The 25,891-nt window shown below is 42.7% G+C and overlaps 3 protein-coding genes across 5 annotated transcripts; 1 reads left to right on the plus strand and 2 right to left on the minus strand.

The window, feature by feature from the left end:
• Positions 1–581: 581 nt before the first annotated feature.
• Positions 582–4,130, minus strand: rpl22 (ribosomal protein L22). Of its 2 annotated transcripts, none has more exons than XM_069149782.1 (4): positions 4,049–4,130; positions 3,572–3,682; positions 3,166–3,290; positions 582–769 (listed from the first exon to the last, which is right to left on the minus strand). In XM_069149782.1, exons 1-4 carry the CDS (start codon positions 4,058–4,060, stop codon positions 625–627), a joined length of 393 nt encoding a protein of 130 aa, XP_069005883.1. In that variant the 5' UTR covers positions 4,061–4,130; the 3' UTR covers positions 582–624. The 2 variants fall into 2 exon arrangements, with proteins under 2 accessions (XP_069005883.1, XP_069005894.1); XM_069149793.1 differs by lacking the exon at positions 4,049–4,130 and adding an exon at positions 3,794–4,021.
• Positions 4,131–4,885: 755 nt separating this feature from the next.
• rnf207a (ring finger protein 207a) lies at positions 4,886–25,891 on the plus strand. Of its 2 annotated transcripts, none has more exons than XM_069149815.1 (18): positions 4,886–4,902; positions 5,367–5,557; positions 9,866–9,998; positions 10,619–10,763; positions 11,060–11,141; positions 11,238–11,313; positions 11,809–11,934; positions 13,356–13,402; positions 14,734–14,806; positions 15,838–15,906; positions 16,367–16,435; positions 18,025–18,131; positions 20,715–20,892; positions 21,431–21,616; positions 21,795–21,846; positions 21,940–22,057; positions 22,837–22,929; positions 23,516–25,891. In XM_069149815.1, exons 2-18 carry the CDS (start codon positions 5,367–5,369, stop codon positions 23,664–23,666), a joined length of 1,896 nt encoding a protein of 631 aa, XP_069005916.1. In that variant the 5' UTR covers positions 4,886–4,902; the 3' UTR covers positions 23,667–25,891. The 2 variants fall into 2 exon arrangements, with proteins under 2 accessions (XP_069005916.1, XP_069005908.1); XM_069149807.1 differs by lacking the exon at positions 4,886–4,902 and adding an exon at positions 4,931–5,065.
• On the minus strand, positions 7,076–8,851 carry zpr1 (ZPR1 zinc finger). Its single transcript, XM_069149827.1, has one exon. The coding sequence runs from the start codon at positions 8,688–8,690 to the stop codon at positions 7,362–7,364; it is 1,329 nt and encodes a 442-aa protein (XP_069005928.1). The 5' UTR covers positions 8,691–8,851; the 3' UTR covers positions 7,076–7,361.

Here is a 25,891-nt window from a genome sequence, read left to right on the forward strand (position 1 = left end):
CAACAGCACAAAATAATACACAGATGCAGCCTGATGACTGCATGCTGAGAGAGAGGAGTCCTGGTCCAACTGTTGTCAAGGTTACCACAGCTGTAACACAGGATGCCCCACAGAGAGCTCACCAGAGAGAGCACGAGCTTCAACTTCCCTGCATATCAAAATACACAAATCAAGAGCTGGAAGTGTCCCAGCTGCGGTGGAGACTTACGCTGCTTGCTAGTTTTCTATTGTAGCCGTTTCATTTAATTGAAGCCCATCGATTAATTGAATCTACATAATGCACTTATCCACTTTTGGCTTTGGTGGCACTGATTTCTGGAGAGGAGACCAAAACAACATAATTTAGTTGTCTTGCTGGACATCCCGAGTCAGACAAAGGAACCAAAAACAGATTATAAATACCAGCAGACATACTCTTCATGCATCTAAATATTAAAAGTTTTGGGTTTTGTTTTTTTTAACGATGAGAAGAGCTGAGTATAAAGGAAAAGGCTGATAGATTCTGTATGATCTGTGTGACACCCAGAGATCAAAATTAGACAAGCAACACAAGGAAAAAAAAAAAAAAAGAGACAACAATATTTTTGTTTTGTCTTTTTTGTTTTATTAACGGTGTAGTGAGGTTTAATCTTCATCCTCCTCCTCCTCCTCATCCTGGTTGATCTGGAAGTAGCGCAGCTCGTAGCTCTCCTTGGTGTTTGCTACAACCCTCAACCAGTCCCTGAGGTTGTTCTTTTTCAGATACTTCTTGGTAAGATACTTCAAGTACCTGAAAGAGATGCGGAGGAGGGGGTGGGGGGTGGGGAAACAGCAGAAGCCTTTTAATATGTATGCCAATTTTTAATGAATTATAATGACCCTTTTATTGTGAACCTGACAAGATTTCTTTGGTGCGCTTTAATAAAAAGAGGCAAACTAAATGTGACACTTTAATGCTGCAAAACTCTTCATTTGACCTTGAATGCACCAAATTAAGGGCTCCGTATTGTTTTCATTGCGTGACTGACCGCCAGATAAGTTGAGTCACACAATAAGATGAGCTGTGACAACAGATCTGGCTTACATTAGGGGTTATAACAACATCACCCAGAACCTTTATCCCCTGGTCATATCAAGTCCTCCATTTAAGACTCAAAGTGCCTCAGTCGCCCTCTGGTGGCCATAATCTGTACTCAGAAGGAAAAGTTGAAACTCCTAACGCATAATCTTTTTTAACCTGTTTATATGTAAAAAAATTTTGGAATGAGTTTTGGAATGAGTTGATGTTTAGGTGTATTTTTTTTTTACATATAACATCAAGAATATATTGTAATGTCCTGTTGACTTTTTCTCTTATTACATTGCAGCTGCTGCACTTTTTTTCCCCCCCATCCTGTTTGTATACCTACTCGTATATAACAATCAAATTAAAAAGGTATTTTCTTTGTGGCACTAATCCGTAACATACACATATTACAGTTACACTTTTTTTTAAACTTTAGGCTCCGTGTTTCAGCACCTTTAATATAAAATAAAACAGAATACAGTCTCTGCTTTAAGTTGTTTTTTTTCCCCAAGATTGAAAGTGGTGTGTATGAGATGCAGCATTTAAGATCACTTAGTCAAATCTACATCACATAATGTACATACGGACATAATGTGCTGCAGTAAAAGTTTATTGAATTTTGGTGAATTTTTGTTTTACATTTTTCAGAATCCCATCGGAATTCACCAAAGCCTCACGTGGGTTTTCTTTTTTTTTTCCCCTTTTAGTTTTCCTCGTCTGTAATTTCTGACACACATCAGACCCCACATCCGTTGAAGAGCCCCCCACCCCCCCGCACACTTCATTCATGCACCGCAGCGCAGAGCCCATCCTTCTCAAACCCACTGGCATACGATTCAATAATCTATAATGGGAATTACTAACTCGGGTGTTCAGACATTTACAAACGTGAAAGATGTCGTACAGTTCTGATTGATGGTGCATGAGAATGCGGCTTTGGGAGTTCTCATTGTTCGTGCATTTGTTTTTCTCATGACGTGCACGTTCATTTGGATTTAGAGTGAGGAAGTGAGATATGATCGCGTTCAGGGGAGGTTCGTTGGCAGATCTCTGCACGCATCGTTGTTGGCTGCCAAGTGTGGATCCGAGGCTGTTTCATGTAAACAACGGAGTTTAACACCATGAATTCCTTACCCAAGTGACTGCCTAAAGACGTGTGCCGTTATTCCCAGATTTTAATATTACTGCATCTCCTCCATCTACGATGGCCAGCTTTTTACTTCTTTTCCATTGTGGTCCTTTCAAACTACTACAAACACTTAATTTCATGTATATAATCGGAGTGATTTAATATATATTTTATATCTTACAGACAGCTCTAAGCTTCTACCATTTGCACTAGGTGCATTTACACCATAGTTTAGGTATATATGCACACATGTATATATTAATTCCTATTTATTTATATGCTGTATATATATATATATATGTATATATGTATATATGTATATATATATATATATGTATATATGTATATATATATATATATATATATATATATATATATATATATGTGTATATATATATATATATATTTATGTTTTATATGTCTGTCAGTTTTAGTGTTTTGCACGCTGAGAGTGAAGCTACGACCAGAGTCAAATTCCTTGTATGTGTAAACATACCTGGCCAGTAAAGCTGATTCTGATCCTCTCTTTAACAAAGCCCAAAACATTTATTCTCAAACTGCTTCTCAACACCAGCACGTGAAAAACTGCACGAAAAAAAAAAAAAAACACTATTGACTAAAAGTTAAGCAAATGTGCTTGCGCAATTGACTGAATAGAATAATTGATCACAGCTTCTCCATTAAGCAGTTAACCACAAACCTTGAACATCCACAGTTGAAGACCGAAGCACAATTATTTATAATCCACAATATTTTGTAACCACAGCTTGTATTTGTTTGATGTCTCACAATTTGTGTATGTTAAGTAAAGAAGTCCGTGACATAACAGTGGCTGAAACATTACTAATATTAAATTCACAATCTTTATATTTTCCAGTGGGTCATTTTGCATTCTTCTCAAAAGACAACAAGAGAGCAGTTTGTTAAGGATGTGCTGCTACGTCAGCCGCGTCTCGCACGGCGCCGACGGACTCGAAATGTGGTTTTGTACCTCTTCGAGAAGGGAACTTCGGAGTTCACTGCGATTTTGCTCTTGCTCCTCTCGATGGACACCACGCCGCCGCCGAGGTTTCCAGCTTTGCCGTTCACCTTGATGCGCTCCTGCAGGAACTGCTCCTGCACACGACAAAGGACGGACACACACACACACACAACAGCGATGCTGGAGACACGTCACCCTTTTATATAAAATTAAAAAAAAAAAAAAACTTCACAGCAAATAGTGGGATGTACACATAAGACCGACAAGACTTAATCTCCTTATTCTCAACACTTCATGTGGTATTGATTCCCCCACCACCACCACCTCCTCCTCCTCCTCCTCCTCCCCCACGTGTTTTCTCTGCACAATTAATTTACAGGCATGAAGCCTCTCTCTCTGTCTCTCGTTTACTTACAAAGTTAGCAGCATCCATAATGCCATCCTCAACGGGGTGAGTGCAGTCCAGGGTGAATTTCAGGATCTGCTTCTTCCTCTTCCCACCAGGTTTCCTGACCACCTGCTTTCTCTGGCACACAAATCAATCCGAGAGGGTTACTTCAAACAACCGTAGCAGCACGTGTAAAGTCCGATAAACAACGCAATAAATAAATAAATAAAAAGCATTAAAGTAATTTACCATAAGTGCTTTAAAGACTACGCACTTTTAATGACCATAAAAAACATATCTCGCTGCTAAGCGTTAGCGCTAACAGTTAGCTCAACGTGGTTTTTGGAGCCGACACAGTAAACAAAGCCAAAGAAAAAGGAGGCTGAAACATCCGCGGCTCCCACATTAAGGTGCATTGATTATCTAAACGCCTGCGAGGGGGGGGGAAAGAAAAGCTGAAATGCGTCGTGTGTGTGTCGTTTATTTGGTCTCTTCGCTACTCACAATCGGGGCCATGGCTGACACGTTGAGCGAAAAGGAAGGGGCAGAGGCTGCGCCAGGAAGTATAAGCAACTTCCGCAAAATCGATCGCATCGAGCGATCTGCGGTTGATTGAGCAGCCTTGTCAAATTAACGTGACCCTGTTCAACCAGAAGAGGTTTTTTTTGTTGTTGTTGTTGTTGTTGTTTTTTAACGAACATACATTATTAATACCCCATAAAGGGGTACCAAGAGTTCAGACATATTTTAATTTTACTTTAATTAAAATTAATAATATGAGATTAAGAGCACAACAACAGAGCCGTGTCCATGGCAACCGAGCGAAGGCCGTGAGATGTGGGTAAAAAAAAAAAAAAAAAAAATTTTTTTAAATAAAACCTGGGTAATATGTGATTAATGAAACAATATTTATCCTAGTTTTAGAATGGGTACATTTGTATTTTTTTATATATATATATATATTATTATCCCAATAGTTCTCCTATTGTGATCCAGAATATACCCAAGTTTTATTTTGTGGCACCTTCAAAAAAAAAAAAAAAAAATTAAAGGTATTAAGATGATAACTTTATATAACTTTCATTATTAGCGTCAGGTTTTTGCAGCAGATTCAGTGGTTTGCGACGCTTTGATTTCCATCTTCTTGTGCTCTGTAGTCCGGTGTGGCATTAGAAATAGGACAACTGTTTTTGCAGCCCGTGCTGGACAGCAATATTAAATGTCCCTTTTGCACTTGGGGGCTGGCATGAGGCGGCGTGCTGTCAGCTGCCTGGCGGACGGACCCCGTCGGCCTACTATTGAAGAGTTTCTGCATCGCTGTCATTCCTGCTGGGGGTAGCTGATAGCACCACTGAAAGGTAAGACAGTGCTCTCCGTACAGTCCACAGACAAGCCTACTACATTTACAGTAGCTGGATGTAATTTAGGTGCCGAGGGTGCATCTGATGTTATATATATTTATGATCGGTGGATTGTGATTGGTCACAGAACTTCCAGGGCACTTGTTACATATCTGGCAAGGTAAGAGAGAGAGAAGAAGAAAAAAAAAAAAAAAAAATTCCTGTTGTTTGTTTCAATTAATATCCGACTCTCTTGATCAAAGTGTTTTGTATCCCAGTCAGCTTAGCCTCTCTTAAAATAACTGCAATATTTAGGCTGTAATTCAATGAATTCAATGCCGCAGAGTAACTTAAGCTTTTTATTTTTTATTTTTGTTTGTTATTGTTGTTGTGAGCGTGTGGTGGTTCAAAAAAAAAAAAAAACTGTCAGCCCACCAATAACACTCCCATTTTTGTCCTTATTCACGCGCCCTGCTCCTCAGATGGCGGGAGGGATCTTCACCAACGTGGGGAACCTGTGCAACGCGGACTGCGCCAACGTCCACCCCCTGGTGTGTCACCTGTGCCACGAGCAGTACCAGTGCCCGTGCCTGTTGGACTGCTACCACATTTTCTGCGCCCGCTGCCTGCGAGGTCGGATCAACGACGGCCGCCTCAGCTGCCCCCTCTGCGGGTAAGAAGACGGCGCTTTGAAGTCGAGCGTCGCTCAAAATGATTCGGTCCACGTCGGTTTGATTCGTAGATTGGTTTGGTTCACGCAGGAGATCTTAGGAGAATCCCGCTGGTTTCAGAGAGCAGCGAGTTTTAAGTCTCGCTGGGACCCGGCGATGGCCTGGTGTGAGCAGGGGGCCGGCCTGAATGGTCGGAGCAGCTGCAGGGTCATCCCCATCTCTTATTTAGCCCCTCGGCCTCAGCACTCAAAAAAAAAAAAAAAAAAAAAAAGGGGGGGGGGGGGGAGGGGGGGTCAGCAAGCTCCAGTGAAAACCAGTCACACAGCACACAACATACTGGTATTTGGCAGCAATGCCAGCAGCTTAGGGGCAATCAAATGAGTCACATGACACCAATCCCATTTCATCCCTTATTAAGGAGCGACTCGTGGTTTACAGTCACCTTCAGCTCTGCAGTGTTAAAAAAGCTGGGATGTTTGAGGTAGAGGATGACTCAGATCTTTTATTCATCTTGTCTGTGGACAAATCAGAGACGCTGATGAGTTTGGATGTTTCTGAATATTTCTCAAACGTTGTTCCGTCTGATAAAGTTCAATCAAATTTCAGTTTCAGACATCTTCAAAAAGTTAAAAGAAGAAAACTAAAGTGTGGCTGAACATCAGGCCACACTTATTGTTTGGCCTCAACCTGTGTTGAGGGATTTAAATGTCAGCAGTGTAAGTCAAAAGAATACCAACAAAGTGGATTGGGCTCAGCGTACAGAGGCCCGCTGCCTGCCAGCGACTATTTCCATCAGCACCACGCTGACAGCTGCTCACTCAAGAACCATGTAATCTAGGAATTCACTTCTCTGCTATTAGTAGGACACAACAGATCCCCGTTGCTATGAAAACTAGATAAAAACCTTCAACACCAGAGAGCGGAGGAACCTGAACGTGATTAACGCGACAGAAAACAATACGACACCTGCTCGGGTTTTAAAATCTTTGTGTTACCGAGGCCTGGTTAAACTTCTGGTTAAACTTCTGGTTCACTCTTCTGCTGCCGTTTCTGTCAGTATATATTTTCAGATTTTTGGTATAATGTTTGGTTAGAGTAACGAAATTGAACATCTCATCTTCTGCTCTGTGAAATTATTATTATACATTTTTAGTTTCCCTTTCAATTTACTAACAAAGTGATTTTTTTTTTGTGACAACAGGATGTTCTTAGTTGCCACCGACTGCCTGCAACCTGCATGAAGTACTCATGTTTTGCAATAAATTGGCTCTACTGCTGAAGATTAGTATTTAAATCTATTTGCAATTGCACACTTTGCCTTTTTTTCGTCTTTCACCGTCCGCCAAATCGAAGAGCGGAGCTGTACTATCAATTAGGAGAACACTGTTGTGATGGTGGCGTGCTTACAGGTGTATAAAAAGATTAATTTGTCTCGCAGTGTGATCCACCGACAGAACAAATCCTTTTAATCAAGAGATAACGGGGCGCCATCTACTGGCGTGTCAAAAGAATGCAATAAATGGAGTGAAAGGATTTTCTCTTTAATGACAACAAGCGTCTGTTGTTATTATACAAATCAAGTGCTCATATTTATATATATATATTTATCTTCAATGAACATTTGGACAACTTAGAATTCCTGTAACTGGTTAATATACTGATGGAAGCAACCAGTCACTGTTTTTAACTTAGAAAGTATGAAAATGGCAAAAAAAACAACCAAAACAATATGAAGCAATATAATGACACTGGCTTCACGGAAAGACATCCTCGACTCGTTCAGTCCATCCAGCTGCTCCCGGCAGCTCACTTTTCCTCTTGATATCCCTCCGTCTTCATGTCATTCAGGCCGAGGTCTTCGTTCTGCTCGAACGAGCGGGTGTACTTCTCGACGGTCATCTCCGGGTCCGGATCCGGGGCGTACACGTTCTGCACGTAGCTGTTCCCCGCCGGGTCGTCCAGGACGAAGCTGACCTCCATCTCTCCCGCTGCAATCTTGTCCAGCTTCTCTCCAAACTGCTGCAGCTTCTCCATTCGGTCCGTCGTGCTGCTGTCGCCGCAGACGAAGGGGTTTCTGGAGATGGTCAGGTCCTTGATGTCCTTCAGCAGACCCTCCAGAGTGGTGAACTTCCCGCCCAGGGCCCCCATCCCCAGCTCGAACTCCAGCTCTGGGATGAGGACGCCGCACGTCTCCGACTTGAGCACGTCCCGGGTCATGTCCGAAGGGTCGGTGACGCGCAGGGTGATCTTGGTGCCGAGCTTCTCCGTGGCTCCCCCAGATTTCACCTCGTTGGTCCGGTGGCCGCAGCTGTCGCAGTTGGTGGCCATGATGATGACCTCCTTGAAGTGCGGGATCTGGACCAGCTTCATGTTGGTCGAGGCTGGCGCGTTGCACTCGGGGCAGTTGGTGCCGAAGACCAGGACCTCGTTCCTCATCGCCTCCAGGTCGTCGCCCGCCGCCGGCTCCTCTCCCAGGTCGTCGTCGGCCCTCAGTCCCAGCTGCGTGTCCTGCTGGACCGTCCGCTTGAACCGGGACACGGAGAGGGCCTCGTCCTTCAGAGGGGCAGCGGGATTTTCCACAAAGCTGTTCCCGGACGGATCCTCGATCACCAGGGTGAATCCATCTCCCATCTCTCTTAACTTATTCAGCTTCTGGATGAATTCATCTATTTTGTCAGCCACATCCGGGTCACCCGCTCGCCTGGCAGCCTGGTCCTGCTCCAGCCCCGCGGCCGCCCGGTCCAGAAGGCCCTCGACGGTGGAAAGGGAGCCTTTCTGGGTGAAGGGGGGGATCTCGAAGTCCAGCTCGGGGATCCTGGCGGTCGCGCTGTCCGCTTTCACCACCTCCCGGTTCAGGTCCAGCTTCGTTTTGACCCTCAGCGTGTAACAAACGCCTTCCTCTTGGATCCGACCCGCGGACTGGATTTCGGTGTTTGAGAAGTCGCAGTGATCGCAGCTGAAAGAGCTGACGATGATTTCTTTAAAAAACGGTATTTTGGTGAGGAGCAGGCGCGTCGTACCGTTCAGGTGGCAGTTCATGCACATACTCTCGATCTCCGTCGGCTGCCAGTCGTCGTCGCCGATATCCTTGAAAACGCTCCCGCCGCGAACGTTTTCCTCCGAAATGACAGACATTTTCAACGTCGAATAAACACAACTTCCCTCGGCGGGACAAACTGTTTTTACGGCGCGCAGGCGTCTTTCCGTTCACAGGTGTTTTCTCGACAGGACTTTCCACCGCGGAGTCGCACACGTTTGGGTCGTCGTGTTTAACGACACACTTCCGGATCTTCTTCTTCTTCTTCTTCGACGACAGGCATGTGTCCGTGACGTCTCTGCTGCCGCCTCAGGATGGTTCCGGTACTGCACCAAAAATAATACAAACTAGTTCTAAATGCAACTTTTATTCTCCGTTTTTTGGGTTTTTTTTTTTGCTTTTTAAATATTTTTTTTTCCATGATTAGGGCCCGAGCAGCGATGGTGCATCTAAAACAGATGCCCTGGCGGCTACGTTTACCTCCATGCACGAAATTCGGTGGACATGTGTATCACACTGTGATGTGCAAAAAAAATACTCTGACGTGCTATAGTATTATTATTTTTTTTTTTTTTATGTCACGATAAAGGGGGGCTCGCACCCCAGACCTTCTTGCTGAGAGGCAGTAGTGCTAACCACTGCAACACCAATCTCCCCAGGTGACGCTCTGCATTATGACATGTCTTTGGCTCACTGCAACCTATAACTCCACCGTCCACAAATATTAATTCAAATGCGACCAAAATTGCCGCAGACATTCTTTGGATAGTAGATATATGTGTTTTCAAGGGGTCTGCAGTGATATTAAATATCTTCCTGTAATGTGTAGTGTATGCAAAACTTTTTCAATTTCTCCAAACGTTTCAACTTCACTAAAAGTTGAATCACCATCAACAGAACAAGGTGGAATCTGAACCATTCAACCTTGGTGAAGGAGAATCTTTTACCTGTTGAGTTAACCAGACTGTCGGTTGAGTCGCTGGAAGCTCTGAGTGAACTCTTTCTCCTGCGGCGGCTCATCCTCCATTTTTAAAAACCTTGCTCTCAGTATTTCTGAGTTATTCAAGAATTTTCTGAAAAGTGATCTCTCTTTTATGAACTTATCTTTAAAATACGTGTAAATATTCTTAATCAGAAGAAACTTGACTATGAAGCACAAGATGTTTCCTTCTCTGAAAAATAAGTTCTTAGGGCTTTCCCGTCCATTATTGTTCTTTTCACCTTATTTTTTTTTATCAGCTCATGCAGCTTGAATTGTGTGTCTTTGCCACAGATACCCATCCATAGTGAAAGGAAACAATGCCCTCCCACCAGAGGACCGTCTCCTGAGGTTTCTTGTCGACAACAATGCAGACGCTGAGGGGACGGTGCAGTGCGCCAACTGTGACCAGGAAAGTAACAAAAAGGTATAAAGTGACAGACCCATATTAATTCACATTTGTTAGGGCAAAGGTCACCAACAAGTTGGGCATGCATTTTCAAAAGCATTGTTCTGCCCTCAGCGGACATGTTAATATCATAGATACTGGAATATGTTATATGAAACCTTAACTAGAAAGTTTCAGTAACTTAAAATTATGAAATGAAAAAGCCTTTAAATCTCAAAAATCATGTTAAACAAGACGTCAGGTCTGCTGAGAGCTCGTGAGTGATTTATTGCTTGATGTTAGAGGACATGAAAGAAAAACAGTTGAACATGAAGCCTTTGAGGATCAGAATGCTCCAATATTTCTGTAGGAGACGTGTTTGTGTTCGATTATTGATGATTTTTCACTTTCAATTTAGCATTTTAAACCCCCTATGTATAGATTTTGAACTTTAATTTTAGCATCTTTCAAATTATTCTGCTTATATCTTTGAAAAAAATTAGGCTATCCTGGTTGAAGCTTGTGCAGCTATTTCAATTATCCCAACATTCAAATCCGGCACTGCGAGACATCAGTATTTTCTCTTTTAATTTGTGTGCATCTTTTAACAATACAAACGGACATTTGTTGTCGCCTTTTCTTTTCCTTTTTGTTGTTAGGACACAGGGGTGATGTACTACTGCAACACTTGCAGCCAGCCATTGTGTGCCGCCTGCAGGGAGCTGACACACAAGGCCAGAATGTTTTCCCACCATGAGATCGTTTCCCTGGCCAAACGCACCAAAGCCAAACACAGGAATTGCTGTGAGTGCCACCTGGAATTTAGTCCGGGAGAATTAGTCCCTAACAAGGCTTTATTACGGCAGCGCATGTTGCTTACAAGAAGCGAAGTCCCTTCCTGTGCTCTGCTTTGAATATCCTGTCAACACTTCATGCTAAACTTCAGCCAATACAAGTGAAGTATCTTTATTTTATCAGCCAGCCCGTGTTTGTATTCTGAACCCTGTTTGTCACAGAGCTGCTTACCTGAATAACAGAATACTTTAAACTCCGACACTCTTGTGGATTGAAGTTAAAAGGCCTCTGTGTCTCCTCCGCAGCGCTCCACGAGGAGCCCTACATCCTGTTCTCCACACAGAATAAGTCCATGCTTTGCATCAAATGCTTCAGAGACATGCAAGTGTGAGTGAATCCAAAACACAGAAATGTACGAGTGTCAGAAGTTCTCTTCTCTTCTCTCCTCCCTGTTAAATTTTAATTGTTTTTTGTTTTGTACAGGGAGAGTCGGACTCACTGCATTGACATTGAAACAGCTTACATGCAGGGTTGTGAGATGTTGGACCAGGGTGTGCTGGTGAGTGTTTATCTGCATATTTATGACAATGAAGGCAAAAAAAAGAAAAGAATTTGGCATCATAAATAATTCAAGAACTCAGCAGTGGTGATGATATTGTGCGATGTGGTGCAGGTGCACACAGAGTTTATTTAGCTCATCACAATGAAATTAGAATTTCTGCTCGAACTTCACAGCTCATGTTTTCCTCTTACCAAGAACAGCTTGGACCGCTGTAACCCTGATTATTCATATCATTTTAGAGCAACAAAATTATTACATATTCATAAAAACAACTGGTGGGTTTGGTTGTTCTGTTTTCGGTGCTCTTACTAAAAGCTAAGCACCACATTACAACAATTTCAACGAGCTTTAATGGGCATATTTGCACAGTCAAGCACCCTTAACCTTAATTACTTTTCAGCGTTCTCTGAGCCCAAAGTTCTTGAAAAGCCTGTGATGACCGTTCAGGAGCCCGAAGTGACCTTTACTTAACAGTGAGTCTGCTCTGTGTAGGTGGTGAAGGAGCTGCAAACTTCGACTGGAGAGGCAATCCTTCTGCTGAGAGCGATGATAGGCGAAGTGTGTCTGAATGTGGAGGAAGAGGAGAATGCGATCTGCAGTCTGTTCAACAGTTTGCAGGTTATATAATGAGCTGGTTGTGAAAGATTTCCCTTTAACTGTTGTTTTCTGTCCCCCTCACCAACATTATTCAAAGACTGGAGTGCAAATGCATGGACAATGGACAATGTTTCAATCCCTGTCATAATGTTTAAAAGTACTCCACCTGTACATACAGTAGAGGCTGATAGTCTCTAAGATGACCAATGACTATATAAAAGTGGACGTAGCTTTTGGGTCTGAACAATGAGGCCGATGCAGAAGCACCTTAAGCTGCAGTACCATCGAGTGCCACTAGAGGTCGGCTCCAAAAAGCCTCCGGCTCCACAGACTCCCATTCAATTAGTCTCATAAAATATGAAGTCAATAAAATTTCTCCACGAGTTATCTCGTGTTTTTAGCTAAAGTTGATCCTTCTTATTAGTTTTCTGGCGGTCCATCTGAAAATAATCCCGTCATTAATTATAAAATCAAAAAGCTGTGTTTTTGTGGGCGTGTCTGTTTGATTGACAGGCCTATAGTGCAGTCAGGTTTACGGCTATCGGTGGGCGAGACGTAGTATGGTCAGGTTACCAATCAGATTGCTTCAGATCCACCCCCCCCACCACCCCCTACCCCCCCCACCACCAAATATTAAGTACTTTACCCAGAAATTGATGCGTTTTTGGGTCCTCTGTTTAACACACTCAACACACTGATTCTTCTGTCCAGCAGCAGCAGTGAAAAAAAAAAAAAAAATCACCTTAATATAAAAATACTTTTGGCCTCCTCGTCGTAGCCAAGATGGTGACCGTTTAGGGTGGAAAGTGTCCAGCGTTTCTGTACTTGACAGCGTGAACGCACTTATGCACTCAAAATACTGAGTGCTAGTACACAAGTACACCATTTGGAACACAGCATGAGATTCAGCTGTTACTTCTCACAGGTGCCGGTTTCTAGCAGCAACATACATGAGATGAGCGTTAAAATATGCTCCTTCTAATATTTACAATATAACAAGAATTAACATCATCACAGGTTTCAATCAGATGAAGTGAAGCAGCATTTGCAAATACATTTTGGACTTTGTGCTGCTGCCGATGATGATGATGGTGACTAGATTTAGTACATCAGACTTAAAATCAGCTGCAGAGACGTGGACAAACTGAATGACTCTTATTTCACAAAGAAATGAGATTCAAACACTTTTTTATCTCTGTCTGAAAGTAACGCGCAGTTCCTCTGCCCCCCCTCTGACACCATTAGCACTGCTCGGCCACTGGATGTCTCTGTTAACCTAATTGTGAGAGAAGAGTGTATTTTACCAGAGAGCAGTTGGTCTTTTTTTGTGTGTGTGTGTGTGTCACAATCTTTAAAATTCATTAAGTATTAGAGAGCTCAAAGCCATTTTCACAGCAGTGTGAGAAATAAAAGGGGATGTTTTCTCTGTTTTCATCTGACAGGAAAAACTAGCAGAGAGGAAGAAGATCCTGCTGAAAGCCGCTCAGAGGTAAAAGCAGAAAACATGAACAGTTCCTGTATGCAAATGCACTTATATTGTGCCATAATGTTTGTGTCACAATATTTACTAAATTAAATTCTATTCTCCTGCTGTCACCGGGTGACTTAAAACCTTTTCCTATTGTACTGGGCTGCATTGTACTCAGGGTGATGAATAGCATCTGGAATAATCTCTCTGCCGGCACCAAACACGTTTTCTGGGGTGATTTTCATTTGAACAAAGCACGGTGCTGAATTAAAACCTCTTCAATAGGATTATGGTTTTCAAACCAATGTCTGCATCCAATCAATGAAAATGCATCCAACTGAAAAGTGTTGTATACAAATATACAATATGTAATCTTATTCAAGTCCATATCAGCAACTGCTGCCAGAAAAACTGGAAGCAGTCTATAGATTTCTTCCATTTCCCATGAAAACAGAGCAGATTTATTACCATCGGGGGACTACGACTGAAAAATGAGCATCTTGTATCTCTTGCACTCCCCATTAACATGTCATCAAACCTTTTTCAATGCAGCACACTGTCCAGAGAATAAGATCTTGTTTTCGTTTATGGCAGCCTGCCATAATGGACCTCCGTAGCTGCTTTTTCTGTGCAGAAACACAACTTTAATGTGATGAAAATGTAAAAACAGGATAACAACAGCTTCCCAAACCATTAATTTAGCATCCAGTAAAGTACCAAGCACTAAAATAATTAAAATAGATCTGAAACGGGAATCCATAAAAGTTTGATTTCGTGTCATCCGAGGTTTAACAACTAATAGGTACACAAGTACAAATGACTGCACGTCAGTTAAAATTCATGGGAGATAAATGACTAATCGGTATTCAAAGATTAACTGACAACATTTGGGTTTTATCTGTCTGCAAAAAGGAAAAAGTCTGACCACCCTTTCCGAGCGTTTTTCCTCTTCGGTGCGCGCTCTATGCGAACGTGTACGTGATTGAATGAGACCAATTTTGTGTATGTGAGTGAGCGAGTGTGTCGGGTTGCACTCTGTGGGGATCTTTAATGAGATTTTTTTTTTGTGTGGCCAGTGTCCTCCATCTCTCTCTCTCTCTATCTATCTGTCTCCCTCTCTCCGTTGCCTGGAAGCCGTCCAGTGGCTTTCTTCCCGGAAGGGTGTTAAAGGCTATTTATGTCGGGCTTTGCGTCCGTGCCTTTGTGTTCGTTACGAGAGAAGACAGATAGATTAGCTTCTGGAAAGATGGAGTATTTTGTTTGTGGTCACACCTCCTGATCTGAATCCTCTGTGTATTGTGGCGGGCATGAATGTGAAGGTGTTGTCTTACACGCTCCTGTGTTGTTTGCAGTCAACACGAGGAGAAGGAGAAAGCGCTGAAGGAGCAACTGTCACACCTTACAGCCCTGCTGCCAACCCTGCAGGTAGAGTCAAGTGGAGAGTACCAACTAAACCCCTGCTGCTGGATAATAAAATACACAACCTAGTAGAAATTACTCCGATTTTTTTTTTTACTTAAGTGAGAGTATAAATACAAGATTGTAAAAATACTGTATTTAAAAATCACACTTTTGTAAAAGTAGAAAATATTCTCAAGAAACTTAAAGTACGTAAGTCACATTTTAAAGCTGTGCTTACATTTAGCCACTATCGGGTAATGTTTTTCCTGTGGTTCCCAACCTAAGGGTCAAGGACCTCCAAAGGGCCACGAGATAAATCTGTGGGGTCACGGAATGAACCGCAGCTTTATGGTGCGTTCAGGCAGCTGGGAAGTGTGAAATTTCCGATTTGCTAATCTCCTACTTCCCGGTTGAGAGCGTTCACATGACAGCAACAGAGAGGACACATGGCAGCCCCCATGAAATCTGTTCTACCTGCTGTCTGAGTACAGAAACATGACCTCGTCATCACCCACATAAATCATCACACGGCTGAAATAGAGTTCGGAAGATCTTTCTTATTTGTACGCCACATTTTTATATGTCGTTTTTAGCAGATAACTTTTAAAACAGCCAGCTAACGGCAACAACGGTCATCTGTCAATAAATTAATTAGTCGAGTAATTTGCATTGTTTAATTGCACAATACCTTGATTTAATTAGTATGACCTAAATTAACCAGGAAGTGACTTATTTTTGCACTGAGCAGGTGTATCTCATCCTTTCGCCACAAACGTTGACGTGACGAGTGACGTCAGACCGACTCTCAAAAACCTCACAGTTCGACAACCGTTCAGGTGTTTTCCTCCCCCTCCGAGTTCACAACTTTCCCACTTCCCAGTTGCTTTATAAACGCACCATTAACCCTTCCCAATTTATTGTGTTTTATAAGCTGAGGATATGTTTTTGTAAAGTCTAATTTTGTTGTTGGATAACACCGTCTGCAGTCTGTGAGCGTCTGATATTTTCAGTCCCAGTTTGTTTGACCTTTAACCTTTAACCTCTGATGTTTTCAGGTCCACCTTGTCACCTGTTCGGCCTTCCTCAGCTCAGCCAACAAGTTTGAGTTTTTGGATATGGGCTATGTGAGTACAACAACAACAACAACAACAACTGTAGGAGCATAAACTATTAACTGTGTTTACTATAATTGCATTTCATGAGTATGTCATTAACTATTAATAAAGAGTGGCAGAGCTGCAGTACGAGACGGAATGATTAGGTAAGAGAGGAGAAACACAAGAAAAAAGTCTTACCGAGAAAACACTCAGTTGGACAAATCAATAGCAGACATTAAGAAAAGAGAATTTAATGATTTAAATGAAAGTGTGATACATGAGATATTAGGATATGTAAACTTCTCCAAACAACCCTGTCTACTGTGTGTACACGAAGAGATCCATATTTTCCTGAGGAAGTTCTCTTGGCAAGAGAAAAGTTACAGTATAACTGGACTGAATTGTTTTTTAAATGGAGGCCGTCGGTAATGTCTCGGGGAGGTGAAACAGGTCACTGAATCACGCCAGAATGTTCTTGCTTACACAGCAACTCATGGAGCGGCTGAGGAAGATTGTAAAGCTGCCTCATCGACTGAGACCTGTGCAGAGCAGCAAAGTGAGTGCAGCAGCAGCAGCTGGAAAAAAAAAAGTTTCATTTGGATTGAAATCCACTGCAGTGTGTTGATTAGTTGTTTCACTTGTTCCCAAATGCAGCCGCAAACCTTTTTTTTTTTTTTTCTTCTGTGGCTGTAACCATTTTCTTCCTGTAAAAAGGTTCAGCGCCTCCTAATGGGCACTTTATTGACAAGTTTATCAGGCGCACCACATTTCATCTGCAGCTCCTCGACATTCACAGAAAAGAGAAACAACACATGTAAAAGGAGAACAAGAAATCACAGCGAGGCACAGAAGATACAGCAGAAATGAATGGAAACTATTACGGAACATACAAATACATATATATCACGTAGTTTAAAAGGAAAACTGAAATCCATAACAGCCAGCAAAAACTATTTTTAATTCTATAGCTTGAAAAATAATTCCTTACTTTGAGATCAGTAGTTTGACTGAATAATTACAAATCTAAAGGTCCTCAAACAATTAAACACTAACTTCATCAAGCTCCACTGAAAAACTATTAAATTGACTGTGTTCACATTATTTTGTCCAAATACCTTGTGTGTGTTGATGCAGTCAGTGCCGCTTACAACACCACATTTCAGCCACATTACATTTTTTTTTTTTTGTCAAAATGTACAACTAGGAAGTAAAAAGATCACAACACATTGTGGCAGATGGGAATTGGGAAAGTTCCTATTTGGAAACGTCCCACTTCTGAGTTGAGAGGAAACATGGCAGCCACCCCAAAATGTGCTCTGGTTCTGCTGTCAATGCAGAAAAGTGACAAACAGCCTCGTCGTTTGTAATTACTTTTAAACCAACACAGGGACGAAACAGAGCTCCGGAGGCCAGTAGTATTTCTACTCAACATTCCTACACGTTCTGATATAGGCTACTGACGTTTAACAGAACTAGCTGGGCAGGCTCGGCTCACAGAGGCTCACCTTGTCCTCAGAGCAAGTACATTTCTTCCTTTCACCACAAACGCTGCCATGTCGAGTGACGTCAAACCCTCTTCTCTTCTCGTCCCACCATCCTCGTGGGATGTTCCTAATTGGACAGGCGCTCAGTGGTATTTTCCCACTTGGAGGTCAGAAGTTTCCCAATTCCCAGTTGCTCATGAAGGCACCATAAGATCATTACAAGCTACCAGGAAAGCTTCAGTTATCTTCTGCACAGTTTGCACGGTGCTAAAACCTTTTTTTCCTTTTTGGGAGCGTTGATTATGTTTGAGGTTCCTTTCTGTCATTTTATACCAAAAACTTCAATCGTTGATCATCTCGGTTGCGATCTGGTGATTTACATCATTTTGAATCCGACAAAACAATCGTATAAGTCAGATTTATCACATAAAAGGATGACTAAGAAAACTGTTTTGTCTTTAGATATAACTTAATCTTTAAAAAAATCAGAAGAGTGTTTTGGTATTTGAGACACAGGTGGTATGGTTGCACTATTTGCACACTTGCATTTCAATTTATTTTTTAATTTTTTTTTAGTATTTTCTTTGTTCTTTATACTTTTGGATAGTGAAGTATTCTATTTAAATCAGTGTAAGTCTATCTGACTTTATCCCTCTGATAGATCAACACAGAGTACAGAAGTGAGTTTGCCCGCTGCCTGGAGCCTCTGCTGCAGATCGGACAGCGCTGCCCTCCTTCTGTCATCGGCTCCACATGTGTTGCAACAAGGTAAGATCGGTTACCTCAGCAACACTGCCCCCCCACCCACCCACCCACCCCCCCGCCAACAGATGACATTTGACTGTGATCACTAAATGATCCTTTCCGCTAAGTTTATATTTTACAATGCGCCTGAAAATCTCCACGGCATCTTTGGGATTCTTCCGAAAAAGAAAAAAAAAAAAAGTCTGGGCAGGAAATTTCACACTCGTGAAGCATCCAAATTCAAAATCCCCCACAAATGGTTTGCAAGTACAGACGAGCTGCAGCGAGAGGAAAGGAGGCGCCATGCTGAGTCCCACTATGGCAGTTATTCCGTCGTCTGTAAGCTCTGTGCGCTGATATGTTTACGTAACTCACCTTGTTGCTTTCGGAGGGGTGGGGCGGGGGGGGTGGGGCGTCCCGTTTTAGAAAGCACTGGTGCTGCTGCTGTGGCCACAAAACATTTAGGAGAAGGGGTGAGTGGCCCCGCGAGGTCATTTTATTCAGGTCATATCCAATCAAGCGTTGCGTTATTGGAGACTATTTTTACAACATATTGTATCGTCTTTTGACTCTATTGACTCATTTTCGAATTATTTTAAATCAACAGTAAACACAGACTATATTTGAACACACTTCCCTTTAGTTTTGTGTCCTCTTTCGCTGTGCTGCACATCCCTCTCTCCACGTACGCAAACTCCCCCGACGACATCAGTGTCTCCCAACTGTTCGCAGGTCCTTAAGCTCACCCACTAATGCCAACATACTGACAACTCTCCTTTCCAACTTTGTTCGACGCCCTGCCAGTGCAAGATGCAGAGTGGGCAGGGACGGGTGGCCGGGGAGGCCGGCCGGCCGGCTGGCACTATTTTTATCGTAATTTCACAGAACTCTCGAGGATTCATCTGGAAGTTGGCACACGGGCCAACACTGTTCCAGGCCGCTGATGTCACTGCTGTGCTGCTTTGAACTGGCGTCACTGCTGGGAGGACAGAGGCTGGATCTGCCTGAGGATGACATGCGTGTGGCAGAGTGAGAGGGATATATGCTTTAGACTGGGTAGCTGTTGCATCAGCTCTGAACAGGAAGGCAGGAGGAAGAGCCTACCAGATCCCAGGTACATTTATATGGATTTTATGACTGTTTGGATATTGCGATTTTGTTTTGATTATGTGACACGAATGGTAACTTGCAGCGGAACCTTAAGATGCATTTATATCAATCGGCTGGATATAAATAGTTATAACTTTGTTGCATGAACTGAATCGGATCAGATGTAGAGTCTTAGCCCCTCTTTTTTTTGGCCTCATTGGTTGAATTCCACTGAAGCCTTTGACTCTGTAAGATGAAACACAAGGTGCTTGACTCAACATTTTTTGAACTTCACTTCATACTTCACATCACAGTCGGAATAAGAGATGCTTTACTCACCATATGGTAGTTCAGAATACCACCCACATGGCGTATCCTGTTGCTCAGCGCGACTGAACGCGTCGTGTCTCTGATACATCTTCGTTTGCTGTCTGAGAGCTTCTCCCCCGCAGACGTTAATGCATCTGGCGGCCCAGCTGGCTCTCCCCCATCTTCGTCGTAATTCAACACAACAGAAGATGAAGTAAAGTGGCACAGGCGTGTTCTTTCATGATGCTGCTGCTTTGGGGCCGTCGGAGTCTGTGTTGGGACGCAGACTTGATGCTCGGAGGGAAAACACTTGTGTGGAAACGTGAGAGGGACACATCAACCCCTGAGGCGGTGCAAAATAGCTCTCAGGCAGTTCTGCTTATGTTGGGCATGAAGCCAGGACTGTGTGTGTCTACCTGAATCCACATAAATGTAAGATTATCTAGTTGTGTGACTGTGAGATGTGCAGTCACGGAGACGGTGATGGTGATGAGAGGTTGGTGTTTTGAGTCAAGTCTGTCGATTTACTTCCGACACATGTTGAAGAGTGAGAATTAAACATCTCCTGCCCCAGTTTTACAAATTGGTTTTAAATATGGACACGGGAAATTATCTGCAACAGTTTTGTCTAAAAGTTTACATTTAAGTTGTATTTTATAGTGAAAAGAAAATATAGAAATAAAAGTTAATCATAGGTATGAAGCATTTTAGACTCACCCTTTAATAGAGATGGCCGCCCACCTCCGAGCCCGGTTCTGGAGGAAGTTTTCTTCCTGTTAAAAGGGAGTTTTTCTTTCCCTCTGTTGGACATTTTTCCCTCCTGGCTAATGTGCGAATTGTTGGGTTCCTCTGTATAATTTTGTAAAGCAGAGAAGAGGCCTTATAAAGCCTTATAAATCATTGCTGTTTACCCCAGCAATGATCTTATTGGCTCATAATGTCAATAAAGGGGAAGTTATAGCCCTCCTGTGGTTTAACAGACAGAGATTTCACTCGAGGTAAATTTAGAGGTGAGTGTTATTGATGGAAAATAATGTCAGTCTGGCTTTTATGGCCTTAAAATGGAAAATCCACAGTTTCTAAAGATCATATAAGATCATTTATTGAACAAAAGTAAATCAATTATAGCAGAAAAGCATAAAGGGTGGGAAGTGTAAACGTATTAATGAGAAGAGAAGGATGTTTATGACGTTTGTCCCCTCTTTTCAGGCTCCAGTCCCCTCTCTCCGTGACGTGCCGCTCCCCGTCTCTCTGCGAGATGCCGCTGGGCTCGGCGTTCGGGCGAAGGCCCACGTCTCACCGCAACATCTGCACCAAGGTCCTCCTGGCCGAGGGCAGGGAGACGCCCTTCACCGAGCACTGCCGCAACTACGAGAACAGCTACAGGGTGAGCGAAGCGGGGAGACCGGGGCGGCGCTGTGGATTTACACTCACATTTCTGGCAACTATGATTAAATCAAAATTAAATTAAATTACATCTGCAAGGAACAAGTTTAAAGGTGCTTTTTTTTTCTTCTCCCTGTTATTATAGAAGCTTACAGATAAAGAGATTCTTGGTTGTTTTTGATTTGCATTCAGAGTCAGTAGAAGAGAAAAGATATTAAAAACATATTGTATGTTTTAAAATAGGATTGTTACAGTTTTACAGTCATGTTTTCAAAACAGCTGAATTTGGATGTATGTTGGTTGAAACGGCTGCAGCAACTTTTCTTGGGATGCACAAAAGTAGACGAGGAGCCCTCAAAGTAAAAGAGCGAGCAGGCAGCAGCATCAATTCCTTCAGGAGCTCGTGTTCTAGTGTGCAACAAGAATTTTTCTGCTCAGATGCACCTGGCATCTGTACACCCACCATCTTGAAGGATCTGTTTTATATGTTGCATATATATATGTGAGAGGGTGTGTGTGTGTGTTTGTGTGTTTTATAGACTCTCCACACAGAGATTCAGAATCTGAAGGACCAGGTCCAGGAGCTGCACAGAGATCTGACCAAGCACCACTCCATCATCAACACAGATAAGATGGGCGAGATCCTGGACAGGTCGCTGCACGTCGACAGCCAGATAACCTCCCAGTACTCCACCGTGGAGACCGTGAGAGTCATGTTTGAAGAGGTGCGTCAGGTTGTTATTTAGTATGCACCTACCTCTGCCGGAAGAGAAAGTTTTCGACGTTTGTACTCCTAGCTGCACACTAACGGGCTAGTTTTTAACTCGCTGTAACAAATTTAGACTACTAGGAATGCAGACAGAGGGAAAAGTCGACCGCTGACTCAGCACGTTTTCTTCACAGATCTGGGATGAGACTTTTCAGAGGGTCACCAACGAGCAGGAGATCTACGAAGGTCTGTCTCCAAACCGCGTCAAATCAAATTCACGTTTGATGCTCATGTTTTTTTGATCGCTCCATTTTTGTTGCTGTTGTTTACCGTCTCCAGCCCAGCTTCATGACCTGATGCAGCTGAAGCAGGAGAACTCTTACCTCACCACCATCGCCAGACAGATCAGCCCCTACATCCTGTCCATCGCCAAAGTCAAAGAGCGACTCGAGCCCAGGTGTTGTATTCTGAGCAGTATTTAGTCCATCTGTCCAGCTGTACGTGGTGACCGATGACACTGAGGAGAAAACAGAAGCTCCCCCTCGCCTCAGCTTTGATGTGAAATACCACTTCATGAATTACGAGGGTGTGTGCGTCGCCTCGGGACAGATAAAAGTAGCATTTCTAGTCTTTTATTGATTTTTCAGCTGTTTCCTGCTTTTAAAGCTTCATTGTTTTCCTTTTAAAGTTGACCTCTAACTTCGGTTGACACATCAGTGAGCACCATTGTTTCACAGGCTAACATAGAAGTTTATCTGAGTTGAATTTTACATGCACACGATACTCACTACAGCACCAAGTTTGCATTAATGTGCAGCAAAAAAATAGGCCCTTTAATAGCATCACATTCAATTTTTATATTCAAAATATAACATTGCTACAACATAAGGGAAATAATACAACATATTTTTCCAATGTAACTACACCAAAACACAGATGCAAGAGAGGTCAACCAAAATAAATAGTGGCTTTCTTTAAACGTACAGCAACGTACACGTTCCTAAAACATAAAGGTTTGAACAAAATACAAAATGCACGTCTGTGCCTTTGAACCGTGAACATAGTCCCAGTTCACGGTGCACCAACAAGCGCACCCTCATCGTCACTACATTTCCACAAGGCCGCCTCATTTTTAAAGCTCTTCAGTGGGAACCAACAGACGGCCTAACACACTGTGTTACGCGAGTTTTTTTCATTGTCTGATATTTGCTGATAATGATATTATTTACGTTTTAGGCTTCAGGAGCCGAAAGAGCACCTCGATGACCGCACAGAAACGATGCTGAAAATCTATGAAGACAGCACGATAGCAAACGAGAGTCAGGAAAGGTAATGAGATGTGCTTTACTGTAGATTTTCTATATTTTTCAAATATAGGTTAAGCAGAAACTTTCAGCCAAATAAACATCGAAGCGCATACAAGAATTTGTTTATTTGGGGATTTGAGCAAGAGATCAAAATGAGTCTGTTATATATTATATTTTCCATTATATCATGATTTAAGGAATTCACTTTTTAGTACAATTTCTTAAATCTCTAAAGATTTCTTCCGGGCTGATAATAATAATAAAAAGTTTTAAGTGTTGTATTTTTGGCAGGAAACCTTTTTGTGACTCATTTTATTTGCAGAGCCTGGGAAGAAGAAAAGTAGTAAATCTACAGTTTGTGAATTATTTATGTTCTCTACTGACGAGTCTTGTTTCCCCACAGCGATCACACATTCTGTATCGAATAAACCACAGCGGCTGGTTATTAAAAATAAAAAACAAGCAATGATAAACATTTCTGATAATGATGACCCTAAAAGTTACGACTATCAGCTGGTCCGGTTTTCGTATTCTTCAGCGTGAATATAAAATGGCGTGTCCGTGTGTTGGCATTTGGAGTGAAGCTCCTCATTCATTCTCGTTGACAGTGACGACCAGACGTGTGTCGCCGACCCGGACGCAGACAAGAACATCCGCCTCCTGATGCTCGAGTCGGGAGAGAGCTCTGTCAAGACCAATCGTCCCGGCAGGCAGCGGGTCTCTGCGGAGACGTCCGGCAACAACGAGACGCCTTCATAAACACCGCATGTGCAGCCTTAAGTCGGCCGTAACGAGCCCGGGATGGTGTGTGACTTCCTTCAGCTACCAAACATTTTCTCAGCAGCGGGTGCAGCTGTCAACCGCTGCGGAGGTGAGCCCCCTCGAAATTTGACACTAACTGGACGTACGTGGAGGCCGAAAGGCTCCCAGCTGTCGGAGCCCGGTGTGGACACGCTCCTCGTGCAAAGAGGACAAAGATAACGACATCATAAAGAACTACTGTGGTGTTATTTCAGAGCCGTGGACTGCCTTTATCGAGAAAACACAGAGTAATATCTGACGTCTCCGGGTTGCCTTTTGGCTGCTTTGTTTGTGTTTTTGGCTTTTAAAATGATAAGTATGCCGAGAGTGTGAATTATCACACTTGCTTTGCTTTTCTTTTTTACAGCGTGTGTGGAATTGCTTTTTGCGATATCTACTATTTGCATAAAACCCCCGTTTCAGAGGCTGATGATGGATGACCGCCCGGGTCCGACTCCCCCAGATCATTGGTAAACCAGGTGTGACAGCACAGATGGAACACGGAAGAGCCACTGATGTGTGTGTCGTTGTGGGTGTCAGCAGAGGTCAAGTGTTGATGTGTGTCATGTGCAACGTCTCATGCATCAATGTCCTCTGAAATGAGGCAGTCTATTACAGGATGGTGTCTGCAGTATGTCTTTTTTTTTTTTTTTTTCCCTCCCCCTGCAGGTTTCTTTTTTTTACTTCTTCATGCAAAAAAGTGGGAAAGCTGGGATTGCAGAGGTGCGTCAATGTTACCGGCCTCGCTTTAACCTCCATCCCCTGCTAGCCTTGCAGACACTGTACTCATCTCAAATATCCCGGGCGTCATGTACTGCTGCGTGAAATATATTCTTCTTCTCGACATCACCGCACGTCAGTGTCAGCAGCCCGCGGTGGGAAACGCTCCTCTCTTTTACTTCCCTTCCCCTTTTATCTCCTAATTAACCATGTTGGTATTTTAAACAGATCCCATGTTAAAACTGACAAAAATGTTTTTACCCTCTACTGCAAAGGCAGGGTGATCCAGAGGAGCTGCCATATATCTCCAGAGGAATTTGCATTTTAAATAATATCAGGAGGTTGCAGAGTGTAAGGGATTGTTGTTTTTTATTTCTTTTTTTCTTCTGCCAAGAAAAAGAACATGTTTGAGAAACAGAGCTTAAGCACAGAGGAGTAATTCAAGGTGAAAACTCCCCACCTGCTACCGGCACAGAAAAAAGGGATGGCCCCCTTTTCCTCCGCACAGGTACAGACGGTAATGAGGAGAGACTGATGGCTTCGGCAAACAGAAGGAGAAGGTTATTTACATTTCACAGCCAGAGCTGAAGTGGGTTTTTGTTCCGAGGCGCCACTTCGCGGGAAATATCGGGGTCATGGTGGCCTTAAGGAACAGTCGTGCTCTGCAGAGGAGTCAGAGGTGCAGATTCATTAAAAATACATTTGTGACAGCAGAGTAACAAATGACTGTGCTTCTGCTCTGGTCCTGTACTCCCTCCCCATGGTCATTCATCATGTGCACCCATCGAACCACCGGGCTCATGTTCACTGTTCATTATTCTCTCTCGCTCTCTGAGTCTCTGCCGCGTTGCCTCACCTACTGTGTGCACCGGGGAAATAAAACTTATTTCACCCCATGAAAAAAAAACAAAAAAAACATTTTTTAAGAAGCCTCCATGGATGGATGTAAAGTTCAAAAAGATATGGTTCTCATTTCTATAAAAGCTCGACTCACCTTTGCGCCGCTTTATTTTGCAGCATGTAAGCAACAGCTGAAGAAGAAACTCTGCTTTCACAGCTCCATTTTTTTTCAACTCTCAAATCCTAATCATTTCGTAATTTAAAAAACAACATTAAAGTTAGAAGAGAAAGATAAGATAAAAATGAAAGTTTAATGATCTCCATGGAAAAATTGGGTCACTGAAGAAATAAAAGAGTATGACATTAAGATGAATACAATTAAAGCAAATACAGCAGATTAAGGATGAAACCACAGATGGTTGTATAATGAGAATGGAAATACAAGTTAAAGTCTTAATTATGCTGAATAAGGAATCCACACATGTGAGAGTACAGAAATCTAATTAGCGCCAAAGATTTCCTGGCTGAAGACATTCACAGGTTAATTGATTTTTAATTTTATTTTAATCGTGGATTGCAGATATAAAATCATACGAGAGCGCGGGGGTTCTTTCACAAAGGAT

This window comes from Embiotoca jacksoni, unplaced genomic scaffold (genome assembly GCF_022577435.1).
Source record: "Embiotoca jacksoni isolate LCO1_2020_lvr unplaced genomic scaffold, fEmbJac1.0.p SCAF_1, whole genome shotgun sequence".
In the NCBI taxonomy this organism is placed as follows: Eukaryota; Metazoa; Chordata; class Actinopteri; family Embiotocidae; genus Embiotoca; species Embiotoca jacksoni.

Coding starts and splice junctions, on each gene's coding strand:
- rpl22 (XM_069149782.1), bottom strand. Junction 3,291..3,571: donor TTATGGATGCTGCTAACTTT/GTAAGTAAACGA, acceptor TGTCGTGTGCAG/GAGCAGTTCCTGCAGGAGCG. Junction 770..3,165: donor GAAGTTCCCTTCTCGAAGAG/GTACAAAACCAC, acceptor CATCTCTTTCAG/GTACTTGAAGTATCTTACCA.
- rnf207a (XM_069149815.1), top strand. CDS start 5,367: ATGGCGGGAGGGATCTTCACCAACGTGGGGAACCTGTGCAACGCGGAC. Junction 16,436..18,024: donor GACCTGTGCAGAGCAGCAAA/GTGAGTGCAGCA, acceptor TCCCTCTGATAG/ATCAACACAGAGTACAGAAG. Junction 20,893..21,430: donor ACTACGAGAACAGCTACAGG/GTGAGCGAAGCG, acceptor TGTGTTTTATAG/ACTCTCCACACAGAGATTCA.
- zpr1 (XM_069149827.1), bottom strand. CDS start 8,690: ATGTCTGTCATTTCGGAGGAAAACGTTCGCGGCGGGAGCGTTTTCAAG.